The 14,575-nt window shown below is 51.8% G+C and overlaps 1 protein-coding gene across 3 annotated transcripts in view; it reads left to right on the top strand.

Annotated features, from left to right (window-relative positions):
• The first annotated feature begins 847 nt into the window (after positions 1-847).
• ZYX (zyxin) overlaps positions 848-14,575 on the top strand; it is a 34,295-nt gene continuing 20,567 nt past the window's right edge. For 2 of the 3 annotated variants that reach the window (XM_069754231.1, XM_069754229.1), the window contains exons 1-2: positions 848-878; positions 13,456-13,728. In XM_069754231.1, coding sequence (XP_069610332.1) covers positions 863-878; positions 13,456-13,728 — 289 coding nt within the window. In that variant the 5' untranslated portion in view covers positions 848-862. Of the gene's footprint in view, positions 879-3,564; positions 3,706-13,455; positions 13,729-14,575 lie in introns of those variants that run through there. The other variant, XM_069754230.1, reaches the window with a different exon arrangement.

Below are 14,575 nucleotides of genomic sequence, written 5' to 3'. Positions count from 1 at the left end.
GAAAAGTTCTAGAAGTTTCATAAGACACCGAGGGCTGCACAGAAATCCGCCACAGTCTGCTGTGGAACGTGAGTCATATCATATGCATCGTCATCCAAGGAAGGAAAGGAAGAAAAGAAGCACCGGAAGGAGCATGGGGGGGGTCTAATAAGTGAACTGTGTGGATGAACGATGAAGAAGACCGCATATTCCCAAAGATTATACACTGGGGGAGTTGGAAGTATTCAGACGGCTGATAAATTACTTATCGCCAATACCTATTATCTCTTCTCAAATGGATCAAATTGTACAAGGAACTTTGCAATTTGACACTTATTAAAAATCCTCTCCGTTTCCAAGATTGGAGGGGTTTTTAATTTTCTAGCTTAAAGCTCGTTGCCTAGTTTACCGTCCACCTCTGCAGTCAGTCAGTGGTGGCTGGTCTTCAAGGCAATAAGCACAGTGCTTACATACTCTGCTAAAGAGCTTGTAAGCGCTACTCTAAAACTGGCCAGATGGCTGGAATCCGGACAGCGTTAGCTCTGCTGCGCTCCTGAGTTCACATCACATTTGTGTTCTTGTCCATGGCTACATTGAAGGCTTTCATATGAAACCCCCCAAAAAAACAAGACCGAGACCTGCCTCCAATAGTACCGTAGACTTCAATGAAGCAACCGGAGTCCAAAATATTAACCCACAGCTTTCTTTCTGACGTGTCCATTGTTTTATTGTGTTCCAGGAAAGAAAAGAAACTTTGCCGAAAAGGAGGCCCAAGTCTCATATTTTGGACTCTGTTTGCCACATTGAAGTCATTGGCGGCTCTGCTAGAGACACATCTGAACCTTGTTTTTTGGAAACATGGATGGAAGCCTCAGACAGAGTCATGGACAGGGAGACAGGTGATGGGACCTGGACTTGCATTAAGGGGGTTAATCTGGCCTGAAATGTGTTTTTAATGAAGATGTCTCTGATTTTTACCCAGATCTCCTCCATATACCATTCACTGCCCCTTTCTTAGTATAGCGCCCCACGGTGGCAGCTTTTCCTCTAGAGATAATTATGGATTATTGGGATGAAACAAAAGATGGTGGACGGCAGCAGCGACAGACGCGTGATGTATAGGAAGCAGAGGGTCACACAACGGACGGACACCTGTCACTGTGACCCGGGTTGTGTCATCTTTTTACTAAATTACTGCCGCTAGTCATAGTAAATGCATGTAAAAAGAGACATTCTTAGGTAGACAGACCGTCATAAACATGCAGGCACCATACACATAGTAACACTCAAGTAATCATAAACATACAAGCAGCAACAGACATGCTCAGGTAGACAGCTATGCACAGCCATGCTCAGGTAGACTGCCATGCTCAGGTAGACAGCTATGCACAGCCATGCTCAGGTAGACTGCCATGCTCAGGTAGACAGCTATGCACAGCCATGCTCAGGTAGACTGCCATGCTCAGGTAGACAGCTTATGCACAGCCATGCTCAGGTAGACAGCCATGCTCAGGTAGACAGCTATGCACAGCCATGCTCAGGTAGACAGCTATGCACACAGCCATGCTCAGGTAGACAGCTATGCACACAGCCATGCTCAGGTAGACAGCTATGCACACAGCCATGCTCAGGTAGACAGCTATGCACACAGCCATGCTCAGGTAGACAGCTATGCACAGCCATGCTCAGGTAGACAGCCATGCTCAGGTAGACAGCTATGCACAGCCATGCTCAGGTAGACAGCTATGCACACAGCCATGCTCAGGTAGACAGCCATGCTCAGGTAGACAGCTATGCACAGCCATGCTCAGGTAGACAGCTATGCACACAGCCATGCTCAGGTAGACAGCTATGCACACAGCCATGCTCAGGTAGACAGCCATGCACACAGCCATGCTCAGGTAGACAGCCATGCACACAGCCATGCTCAGGTAGACCGCCATGCACACAGCCATGCTCAGGTAGACCGCCATGCACACAGCCATGCTCAGGTAGACAGCTATATACAGCCATGCTCAGGTAGACCGCCATGCACACAGCCACGCTCAGGTAGACCGCCATGCACACAGCAATGCTCAGGTAGACCGCCGTGCACACAGCCATGCTCAGGTAGACCGCCATGCACACAGCCATGCTCAGGTAGACAGCTATAAGCATGCATGCACCAAGAGACAGCCATGCTCAGGTAGACAGCTATAAACATGCATACAGCAAGAGACAGCCATGCTCAGGTAGACAGCTATAAACATGCATGCACCAAGAGACAGCCATGCTCCGGTAGACAGCTATAAACATGCATACAGCAAGAGACAGCCATGCTCCGGTAGACAGCTATAAACATGCATGCAGGAAGAGACAGCCATGCTCAGATAGACAGCTATAAACATGCATGCAGGAAGAGACAGCCATGCTCCGGTAGACAGCTATAAACATGCATACAGCAAGAGACAGCCATGCTCAGGTAGACAGCTATAAACATGCATGCAGGAAAAGACAGCCATGCTCAGGTAGACAGCTATAAACATGCATGCACCAAGAGACAGCCATGCTCAGGTAGACAGCTATAAACATGCATGCAGGAAGAGACAGCCATGCTCCGGTAGACAGCTATAAACATGCAAGCAGGAAGAGACAGCCATGCTCAGGTAGACAGCTATAAACATGCATGCAGGAAGAGACAGCCATGCTCAGGTAGACAGCTATAAACATGCAAGCAGGAAGAGACAGCCATGCTCAGGTAGACAGCTATAAACATGCATGCAGGAAGAGACAGCCATGCTCCGGTAGACAGCTATAAACATGCATGCAGGAAGAGACAGCCATGCTCAGATAGACAGCTATAAACATGCATGCAGGAAGAGACAGCCATGCTCCGGTAGACAGCTATAAACATGCATGCACCAAGAGACAGCCATGCTCAGGTAGACAGCTATAAACATGCATGCAGGAAGAGACAGCCATGCTCAGGTAGACAGCTATAAACATGCATGCACCAAGAGACAGCCATGCTCAGGTAGACAGCTATAAACATGCATACAGCAAGAGACAGCCATGCTCAGGTAGACAGCTATAAACATGCATGCAGGAAGAGACAGCCATGCTCCGGTAGACAGCTATAAACATGCAAGCAGGAAGAGACAGCCATGCTCAGGTAGACAGCTATAAACATGCATGCAGGAAGAGACAGCCATGCTCAGGTAGACAGCTATAAACATGCATGCAGGAAGAGACAGCCATGCTCAGGTAGACAGCTATAAACATGCATGCACCAAGAGACAGCCATGCTCACGTAGACAGCCATACACAGACAGCTATACACAGCCATGCTCAGGTAGACCGCCATGCTCACAGCCATGCTCAGGTAGACGGCCATGCTCACAGCCATGCTCAGGTAGACGGCCATGCTCACAGCCATGCTCAGGTAGACAGCTATAAACATGCATGCACCAAGAGACAGCCATGCTCACGTAGACAGCCATACACAGACAGCTATACACAGCCATGCTCAGGTAGACAGCTATGCTCAGGTAGACCGCCATGCTCACAGCCATGCTCAGGTAGACGGCCATGCACACAGTGATCAGTGAGCACATTATTGCACATACCGATGGTGTGACACACTCTCAGCCGGCTGAGGCCTCGCCTTCTCCACTCCCCCTGGGCAGTCTCAGGCGGTCTCTGGCTGTCTCTCGCTGTGTGCTGACAGTCAGTCTCTGCTATTCTGAGGTAAGAGGCATTCAGTGTGTGTTTTGCCGCCTGTCTCCGGTGTGTGGCGGTCTCTGGGCTGCAGTGGGGTGTGGGGCTCTGCCGGGTGTGTAGGGGCCACAGCTGGGCCCCGGGCTGGAGGGAATGGCCGGGGCAGGATAGCTGGAGATGTCTCTGCCTTTGTGCTGCTGTGACTGTCTCCTCTCCTCCAGCCGTCTCTGGAGGTCTATTGTTAGAGGGTGTCTCTGGAGGTCTATTGTTAGAGGCTGTCTCTGGAGGTCTATTGTTAGAGGCTGTCTCTGGAGGTCTATTGTTAGAGGCTGTCTCTGGAGGTCTATTGTTAGAGGCTGTCTCTGGAGGTCTATTGTTAGAGGCTGTCTCTGGAGGTCTATTGTTAGAGGCTGTCTCTGGAGGTCTATTGTTAGAGGCTGTCTCTGGAGGTCTATTGTTAGAGGCTGTCTCTGGAGGTCTATTGTTAGAGGGTGTCTCTGGAGGTCTATTGTTAGAGGCTGTCTCTGGAGGTCTATTGTTAGAGGCTGTCTCTGGAGGTCTATTGTTAGAGGCTGTCTCTTAACGTCTCATTGCTCCTTCTCACACTTGCTACATTGTATCTTCATTTTGTTGCAGTCACATAAAATGTGTTTTTCCAGGGATCATATGGAAGTTATTTTGAGAACTGTCTCTTTCCATGAGATGAGGGCTGTCTCTTCTCACCTCTGACCTGCTGTCCTCTCCATTGTGGATCCACACCCTGCAATGCACTCACTTCCCACTGTCTCCTGCACAGGACACTCTCTCTATTCCTGCTTCTGGATGTGGTGATGGGCTGTCTCTTTTTCTCTTGTTCATTATGCACAGTGAAGGCATCTGTCTCTTCATGTAGCTGGTGTGCTGGGCAGTCTCCTTTGATTCATAGTATGTCCTATGTACAGGACTGTCTCATGGGTCATCCCCAGTCTTCTCTTAAGTGGACTGTCTCTTATTGTACTCTAGTGGGGCAGTCTCACCCACAGTATGTCTCATAATGCACAGTCTGCTGTCTATGTAAATTATTGGGACCCTCTTACCTGAGGTCACCGCTTTGTCCCTCTACAGGACTGTCTGATAATGCTGAGTATAGACCCTCTGTATAGGGCTGTCCCTGTAATGCACAGTGTTGAGGTCTTTTTTGCTCAATCTGTGCAGGACTGTCTCTTTCATCTGTATGCGGAGCTGTCTCTTTCTCAGCCCCAGGTCACCATGTACATGCAGGTCTCATATTGGAATTAACAGTCACTTTTTTTTTTTATTTTTTACAGGGCTGTCGCCCCCTCCCCTCCTCAGCCACCATGTACCTGCAGGTCTCATATCGGTATGAGCAGTCTCTTTTTGTACAGGGCTGTCTCTCCCCACCTACCCGAGTAACCATGTACATGTAGGTCTTATGTCGGTGTCAACGGTCTCTTCTTGTAATATACAGAGCTGTCAATCCCGCTCCCAGGTCACTTGCAGGTCTCTTTTGTACAGGGCTGTCTCTCTTTTCCTCCAGGTCACCATGTACATGCAGGTCTCATGTCGGTGTCAGCGGTCTCTTCTTGTATAGGGCTGTCTCTTACCCCCCAGGTCACCATGTACATGCAGGTCTGATGTCGGTGTCAGCGGTCTCTTCTTGTACAGGGCTGTCTCTCTTTTCCCCCAGGTCACCATGTACATGCAGGTCTCATGTCGGTGTCAGCGGTCTCTTCTTGTATAGGGCTGTCTCTTACCCCCCAGGTCACCATGTACATGCAGGTCTGATGTCGGTGTCAGCGGTCTCTTCTTGTACAGGGCTGTCTCTCTTTTCCCCCAGGTCACCATGTACATGCAGGTCTCATGTCTGTGTCAGCAGTCTCTTCTTGTACAGGGCTGTCTCTCTTTTCCCCCAGGTCACCATGTACATGCAGGTCTCATGTCGGTGTCAGCTGTCTCTTCTTGTATAGGGCTGTCTCTCTTTTCCCCCAGGTCACCATGTACATGTAGGTCTCATGTCGGTGTCAGTGGTCTCTTCTTGTATAGGGCTGTCTCTCTTTTCCCCCAGGTCACCATGTACATGTAGGTCTCATGTCGGTGTCAGCGGTCTCTTCTTGTATAGGGCTGTCTCTCTTTTCCTCCAGGTCAACATGTACATGCAGGTCTCATGTCGGTGTCAGCGGTCTCTTCTTGTACAGGGCTGTCTCTCTTTTCCCCCAGGTCACCATGTACATGCAGGTCTCATGTCGGTGTCAGCGGTCTCTTCTTGTATAGGGCTGTCTCTCACCCTCCAGGTCACCATGTACATGCAGGTCTCATGTCTGTGTCAGCGGTCTCTTCTTGTATAGGGCTGTCTCTCTTTTCCCCCAGGTCACCATGTACATGCAGGTCTCATGTCATTGTCAGCAGTCTCTTCTTGTACAGGGCTGTCTCTCTTTTCCCCCAGGTCACCATGTACATGCAGGTCTCATGTCGGTGTCAGCGGTCTCTTCTTGTATAGGGCTGTCTCTCTTTTCCCCCAGGTCACCATGTACATGCAGGTCTCATGTCGGTGTCAGCAGTCTCTTCTTGTACAGGGCTGTCTCTCTTTTCCTCCAGGTCACCATGTACATGCAGGTCTCATGTCGGTGTCAGCAGTCTCTTCTTGTACAGGGCTGTCTCTCTTTTCCCCCAGGTCACCATGTACATGTAGGTCTCATGTCTGTGTCAGCAGTCTCTTCTTGTACAGGGCTGTCTCTCTTTTCCTCCAGGTCACCATGTACATGCAGGTCTCATGTCGGTGTCAGCGGTCTCTTCTTGTATAGGGCTGTCTCTCTTTTCCCCCAGGTCACCATGTACATGCAGGTCTCATGTCGGTGTCAGCGGTCTCTTCTTGTATAGGGCTGTCTCTCTTTTCCTCCAGGTCACCATGTACATGCAGGTCTCATGTCGGTGTCAGCGGTCTCTTCTTGTATAGGGCTGTCTCTCTTTTCCCCCAGGTCACCATGTACATGTAGGTCTCATGTCGGTGTCAGTGGTCTCTTCTTGTATAGGGCTGTCTCTCTTTTCCTCCAGGTCAACATGTACATGCAGGTCTCATGTCGGTGTCAGCGGTCTCTTCTTGTACAGGGCTGTCTCTCTTTTCCCCCAGGTCACCATGTACATGCAGGTCTCATGTCGGTGTCAGCGGTCTCTTCTTGTATAGGGCTGTCTCTCACCCTCCAGGTCACCATGTACATGCAGGTCTCATGTCTGTGTCAGCAGTCTCTTCTTGTATAGGGCTGTCTCTCACCCTCCAGGTCACCATGTACATGCAGGTCTCATGCCGGTGTCAGCGGTCTCTTCTTGTACAGGGCTGTCTCTCTTTTCCCCCAGGTCACCATGTACATGCAGGTCTCATGTCGGTGTCAGCGGTCTCTTCTTGTACAGGGCTGTCTCTCTTTTCCCCCAGGTCACCATGTACATGCAGGTCTCATGTCGGTGTCAGCGGTCTCTTCTTGTATAGGGCTGTCTCTCTTTTCCTCCAGGTCACCATGTACATGCAGGTCTCATGTCGGTGTCAGCGGTCTCTCCTTGTATAGGGCTGTCTCTCTTTTCCCCCAGGTCACCATGTACATGCAGGTCTCATGTCGGTGTCAGCGGTCTCTCCTTGTTTAGGGCTGTCTCTCTTTTCCCCCAGGTCACCATGTACATGCAGGTCTCATGTCGGTGTCAGCAGTCTCTTCTTGTATAGGGCTGTCTCTCTTTTCCCCCAGGTCACCATGTACATGCAGGTCTCATGTCATTGTCAGCAGTCTCTTCTTGTACAGGGCTGTCTCTCTTTTCCCCCAGGTCACCATGTACATGCAGGTCTCATGTCGGTGTCAGCGGTCTCTTCTTGTACAGGGCCGTCTCTCTTTTCCCCCAGGTCACCATGTACATGCAGGTCTCATGTCGGTGTCAGCGGTCTCTTCTTGTATAGGGCTGTCTCTCACCCTCCAGGTCACCATGTACATGCAGGTCTCATGTCGGTGTCAGCGGTCTCTTCTTGTACAGGGCTGTCTCTCTTTTCCCCCAGGTCACCATGTACATGCAGGTCTCATGTCAGTGTCAGCAGTCTCTTCTTGTACAGGGCTGTCTCTCTTTTCCTCCAGGTCACCATGTACATGCAGGTCTCATGCCGGTGTCAGCAGTCTCTTCTTGTATAGGGCTGTCTCTCTTTTCCTCCAGGTCACCATGTACATGCAGGTCTCATGCCGGTGTCAGCGGTCTCTTCTTGTACAGGGCTGTCTCTCTTTTCCCCCAGGTCACCATGTACATGTAGGTCTCATGTCGGTGTCAGCTGTCTCTTCTTGTATAGGGCTGTCTCTCTTTTCCCCCAGGTCACCATGTACATGTAGGTCTCATGTCGGTGTCAGTGGTCTCTTCTTGTATAGGGCTGTCTCTCTTTTCCCCCAGGTCACCATGTACATGTAGGTCTCATGTCGGTGTCAGCGGTCTCTTCTTGTACAGGGCTGTCTCTTACCCCCCAGGTCACCATGTACATGCAGGTCTCATGTCGGTGTCAGCGGTCTCTTCTTGTACAGGGCTGTCTCTCTTTTCCCCCAGGTCACCATGTACATGCAGGTCTCATGTCGGTGTCAGCGGTCTCTCCTTGTACAGGGCTGTCTCTCTTACCCCCCAGGTCACCATGTACATGCAGGTCTCATGTCTGTGTCAGCGGTCTCTTCTTGTACAGGGCTGTCTCTCTTTTCCCCCAGGTCACCATGTACATGCAGGTCTCATGTCGGTGTCAGCGGTCTCTTCTTGTACAGGGCTGTCTCTCTTTTCCTCCAGGTCAACATGTACATGCAGGTCTCATGTCGGTGTCAGCGGTCTCTTCTTGTACAGGGCTGTCTCTCTTTTCCCCCAGGTCACCATGTACATGCAGGTCTCATGTCGGTGTCAGCGGTCTCTTCTTGTATAGGGCTGTCTCTCACCCTCCAGGTCACCATGTACATGCAGGTCTCATGTCTGTGTCAGCGGTCTCTTCTTGTATAGGGCTGTCTCTCTTTTCCCCCAGGTCACCATGTACATGCAGGTCTCATGTCAGTGTCAGCAGTCTCTTCTTGTACAGGGCTGTCTCTCTTTTCCCCCAGGTCACCATGTACATGCAGGTCTCATGTCGGTGTCAGCGGTCTCTCCTTGTATAGGGCTGTCTCTCTTTTCCCCCAGGTCACCATGTACATGCAGGTCTCATGTTGGTGTCAGCTGTCTCTTCTTGTATAGGGCTGTCTCTTACCCCCCAGGTCACCATGTACATGCAGGTCTCATGTCGGTGTCAGCGGTCTCTTCTTGTACAGGGCTGTCTCTCTTTTCCCCCAGGTCACCATGTACATGCAGGTCTCATGTCAGTGTCAGCAGTCTCTTCTTGTACAGGGCTGTCTCTCTTTTCCCCCAGGTCACCATGTACATGCAGGTCTCATGTCTGTGTCAGCGGTCTCTTCTTGTACAGGGCTGTCTCTCTTTTCCCCCAGGTCACCATGTACATGCAGGTCTCATGTCTGTGTCAGCGGTCTCTTCTTGTATAGGGCTGTCTCTCTTACCCCCCAGGTCACCATGTACATGCAGGTCTCATGTCGGTGTCAGCGGTCTCTTCTTGTACAGGGCTGTCTCTCTTTTCCCCCAGGTCACCATGTACATGCAGGTCTGATGTCGGTGTCAGCGGTCTCTTCTTGTACAGGGCTGTCTCTCTTTTCCCCCAGGTCACCATGTACATGCAGGTCTGATGTCGGTGTCAGCGGTCTCTTCTTGTATAGGGCTGTCTCTCTTACCCCCCAGGTCACCATGTACATGCAGGTCTCATGTCGGTGTCAGCGGTCTCTTCTTGTACAGGGCTGTCTCTCTTTTCCCCCAGGTCACCATGTACATGCAGGTCTCATGTCATTGTCAGCAGTCTCTTCTTGTACAGGGCTGTCTCTCTTTTCCCCCAGGTCACCATGTACATGCAGGTCTCATGTCGGTGTCAGCGGTCTCTTCTTGTATAGGGCTGTCTCTCTTTTCCCCCAGGTCACCATGTACATGCAGGTCTCATGTCGGTGTCAGCAGTCTCTTCTTGTACAGGGCTGTCTCTCTTTTCCTCCAGGTCACCATGTACATGTAGGTCTCATGTCGGTGTCAGTGGTCTCTTCTTGTATAGGGCTGTCTCTCTTTTCCCCCAGGTCACCATGTACATGTAGGTCTCATGTCGGTGTCAGTGGTCTCTTCTTGTATAGGGCTGTCTCTCTTTTCCTCCAGGTCAACATGTACATGCAGGTCTCATGTCGGTGTCAGCAGTCTCTTCTTGTACAGGGCTGTCTCTCTTTTCCTCCAGGTCACCATGTACATGTAGGTCTCATGTCGGTGTCAGCGGTCTCTTCTTGTATAGGGCTGTCTCTCTTTTCCCCCAGGTCACCATGTACATGCAGGTCTCATGTCGGTGTCAGCAGTCTCTTCTTGTACAGGGCTGTCTCTCTTTTCCTCCAGGTCACCATGTACATGTAGGTCTCATGTCGGTGTCAGTGGTCTCTTCTTGTATAGGGCTGTCTCTCTTTTCCCCCAGGTCACCATGTACATGTAGGTCTCATGTCGGTGTCAGTGGTCTCTTCTTGTATAGGGCTGTCTCTCTTACCCCCCAGGTCACCATGTACATGCAGGTCTCATGTCGGTGTCAGCGGTCTCTTCTTGTACAGGGCTGTCTCTCTTTTCCCCCAGGTCACCATGTACATGCAGGTCTCATGTCTGTGTCAGCGGTCTCTTCTTGTACAGGGCTGTCTCTCTTTTCCCCCAGGTCACCATGTACATGCAGGTCTCATGCCGGTGTCAGCGGTCTCTTCTTGTACAGGGCTGTCTCTCTTTTCCCCCAGGTCACCATGTACATGCAGGTCTCATGTCGGTGTCAGCGGTCTCTCCTTGTACAGGGCTGTCTCTCTTACCCCCTAGGTCACCATGTACATGCAGGTCTCATGTCGGTGTCAGCGGTCTCTCCTTGTACAGGGCTGTCTCTCTTTTCCCCCAGGTCACCATGTACATGCAGGTCTCATGCCGGTGTCAGCGGTCTCTTCTTGTACAGGGCTGTCTCTCTTTTCCCCCAGGTCACCATGTACATGCAGGTCTCATGTCGGTGTCAGCGGTCTCTCCTTGTACAGGGCTGTCTCTCTTTTCCCCCAGGTCACCATGTACATGCAGGTCTCATGTCGGTGTCAGCGGTCTCTCCTTGTACAGGGCTGTCTCTCTTACCCCCCAGGTCACCATGTACATGCAGGTCTCATGTCGGTGTCAGCGGTCTCTCCTTGTACAGGGCTGTCTCTTACCCCCAGCTCTGCAGTGTAATGCTGGTTAATGACTCCCAGCTGGGCTGGGGGCTGGGGTTGGGGTCCAGGGCCAGGCCCACCTCCTCCTCTCCTACAATCCTGAGCCATTGCTCACTCACCTCATCCCTCCACATCCTGAGGACGAGGCCTCCCCCACAGTTACCTCATTCCTGCCCTCAGACTACTGGTTACCTCATTCCTGACCTGTGGCCCCGGCCCTGCAACCTCCGGCCTCTAGCTGCCCGGGGCCCCTCTCCTGCATTCCTGGGGCCCAGGACCTGTCAGAGACTTTTCTGATCAACTTTATGGCCTCATTCTTGTCATAAAACCTCCACACCAGGGTCCTGTGCCTCCACAGTAATCACAACCAAATGTGCAGACAGTTCGGCCCATTGTCCTACTGAGGCCAGCAGATAATGGCCAGAAAGGACCATCAGCCTTCAGGTTTCTCCATCCGCTCTGTAGCAGTCGCCCCCTTCCCCCCCGATCTTCCGGGGGTCTGCATTTTATTCATTTGTGATCGGTTTAGATTTCCTTCAGGAGAAATCATCCAGTTTCCATAGTGAAAAGGAAGAAATGTTCATGATTGTCGTGGGGGCAAAATGTGTATTGTTCAACGGTTTGGATAATACTACACAAATACGCTCCTCACCATGGTACCCGCGTCTCGCCCCGTGCTCCTCACCATGGTACCCCCGTCTCGCCCCGTGCTCCTCGCCCTGGTACCTGCGTCTCACCCTGTGCTCATCATGGTACCTGTGTCTCGCCCTGTGCTCCTCGCCCTGGTACCTGTGTCTCGCCCTGTGCTCCTCGCCCTGGTACCTGCGTCTCACCCTGTGCTCCTTGCCCTGGTGCCTACGTCTCACCCTGTGCTCCTCGCCCTGGTACCTGCGTCTCACTCTGTGCTCCTTGCCATGGTACCTGCGTCTCACCCTGTGCTCCTTGCCATGGTACCTGTGTCTCGCCCCGTGCAACTCGCCATGGTACCTGCGTCTCGCCCTGTGCTTCTCACCCTGGTACCTGCGTCTCACCCAGTGCTCCTCGCCGTGGGACCCGCCTCTCACCCCACGCTCCTCGCCATCGCATTCGCCTTTCTCCCATTGCTCATTGCACCCTATATTACTTGACTCTACCTCTTTAGATTGCACTCGGTAATACGCCCTGCGCCCAGTATTACGCCATGTGCCCAGTAGTGTACCCTGCCCATAGTAGTACGCCCCTGTGCCCAGTAGTACACCCTGCGCCCAATAGTGCACCCAGTAGTACGCCCTGCCCCAGTAGTGCGCCCAGTAGTACGCCCTGCGCCTAGTAGTATGTCCTGCCCGCAGTAGTTCGCCCTGCGCCCAGTAGCACACCCAGTAGTACGCCCTGCGCCCAGTAGTACGTCCTGCGCCCGTTAGTACGCCCAGTAGTATGCCCTGCCCCAGTAGAACGCCCAGTAGTGCGCCTTGCACCCAGTAGCACGCCCTGCACCCAGTATTACGCCCAGTAGCACGCCCTGCACCCAGTAGTACGCCCAGTAGTAAGCCCTGCACCCAGTAGTACGCCCTGCGCCCAGTAGTACACCCTGCGCCCAGTAGTACGCCCTGCACGCAGTAGTACGCCCTGCGCCCAGTAGAAGGCCCAGTAGTACGCCCTGTGCCCAGTAGTACGCCCTGCCCGCAGTAGCATGCCCTGCGCCCAGAAGTGCGCCGAGTAGTACGCCGTGCGCCCAGTAGTACGCCCTGCCCGCAGTAGCACGCCCTGCGCCCACAAGTGCACCTAGTAGTACGCCCTGCGCCCAGTAGTACACCGTGCACGCCATTATGTGCCATACAGCAAGTCCTTTCATCCAAACCATTTTTGCCCCAGGGCCTGGTGTTCCTCTCCTCTCTCAGCCCCACGCAGATCCTCCATGACAGGCGCCATGCTTTATATGCTGATCTGTGCAGGAACCCCTGGGAGTATTTCCATGGAAACAAAGAGAGACAGACGCAGACAGAGAGACAGGCGGAGGAAGGCGTTCAACCTTGAGCTGGCCGGGATCTGTTCTGCAGGATTGGATCATAGCGAGAGTTAGATCACACTCCATTGCTTATTTTTATGTTATTCTTTTGTTAACCTTTGCGTTGCTGTAATATTGAGCTGTGGCGGCCATGTTGTTTGTAGCGATCACAGAGGCAGAATAATTTCTTTTGTGTCAGATGCTCTGGAAATTAAAGGGTTCTTGTAAGCGGAGCGCAAGCAGCAGATGAAGGTCTGTGGGGACCCGGCTGCTGCTTTTTCTGTAAAACCGTATTTTACTCTAAACAAAAAAGTAACAAAAAAAAGTCCAGACCAGATGCGGCAGAGCTGAGTTTGTCATCTGGCACCGTAGATGGGATCTTGCGTTGACTTATGTGTGACTTTACATAGGACTGCAGGGTGGACCTGCTCAGTGACTGGCGTGGCTCTGCTACATCTGCGCCTGTTTGTCTTTTTCTAACATCTTTTCTTTTTCTCTCTCCTATCAAAGACGTGAAGATGGACCCTGCCGCTCCCGCCACCCGGATGACCTCCTCTTTCACCATCAACATTTCCACCCCGTCTTTTTACAACCAGCCCAAAAAGTTTGCTCCGGTGGTGCCCCCTAAACCTAAGGTGAACCCGTTCAAAGCACCCGAAGAAGGAGACCCCAAGAATATTTCTGCTGGCCCCCAGGATAACGCGGTGGCCCCTGGCATACGTGGGTTTTTAGGCAAAGTTGGAGAAATTCCATCCTTAACACCACCTGGTGGGGACCAAGAGGGTAATTAGTCGTCTCTCTGTCACTATTTACTCTCTAATTGTTACGGCTTAATTAAAGTGGGTGTCATATCAGGAAGACCCCTGTTTATACGGTCTATTAGGCCACAGAGGTTTCATATGGGGGTCTTCCTTCCATGTACGACATTTACAGCCATTATTCCCCCGATAGTGATTTGTTACTTTCAGCTGTTTGGGGTCTGATCGATCTCCACATTGTATCGCTCTCATATTGAAGGAATCGTCTGTAATCAGACCTCCCTTCTATCTAGAGTTCACCCGTAAATGCAAATAGCTATCCATCATGAGTATCTGGTGATCGTCCGTCACCTCCATCATCAGTATCTGGTGACCGCCCATCACCTCCATCATCAGTATCTGGTGACCGCCCGTCACCTCCATCATCAGTATCTGGTGATCGTCCGTCACCTCCATCATGAGTATCTGGTGATCGTCCGTCACCTCCATCATGAGTATCTGGTGATCGTCCGTCACCTCCATCATCAGTATCTGGTGATCGTCCGTCACCTCCATCATCAGTATCTGGTGATCGTCCATCACCTCCATCATCAGTATCTGGTGATCGTCCGTCACCTCCATCATCAGTATCTGGTGACCGCCCATCACCTCCATCATCAGTATCTGGTGACCGCCCGTCTTCTCCATCATCAGTATCTGGTGACTGTCCATACCTCCATCATCAGTATCTGGTGATCGTCCGTCACCTCCATCATCAGTATCTGGTGATCGTCCGTCACCTCCATCATCAGTATCTGGTGACCGCCCGTCTTCTCCATCATCAGTATCTGGTGACTGTCCATACCTCCATCATCAGTATCTGGTGATCGTCC

Source organism: Ranitomeya imitator, chromosome 2 (genome assembly GCF_032444005.1).
Source record: "Ranitomeya imitator isolate aRanImi1 chromosome 2, aRanImi1.pri, whole genome shotgun sequence".
NCBI lineage: Eukaryota > Metazoa > Chordata > Amphibia > Anura > Dendrobatidae > Ranitomeya > Ranitomeya imitator.
This window is presented reverse-complemented; position numbering and strand designations above follow the sequence as displayed.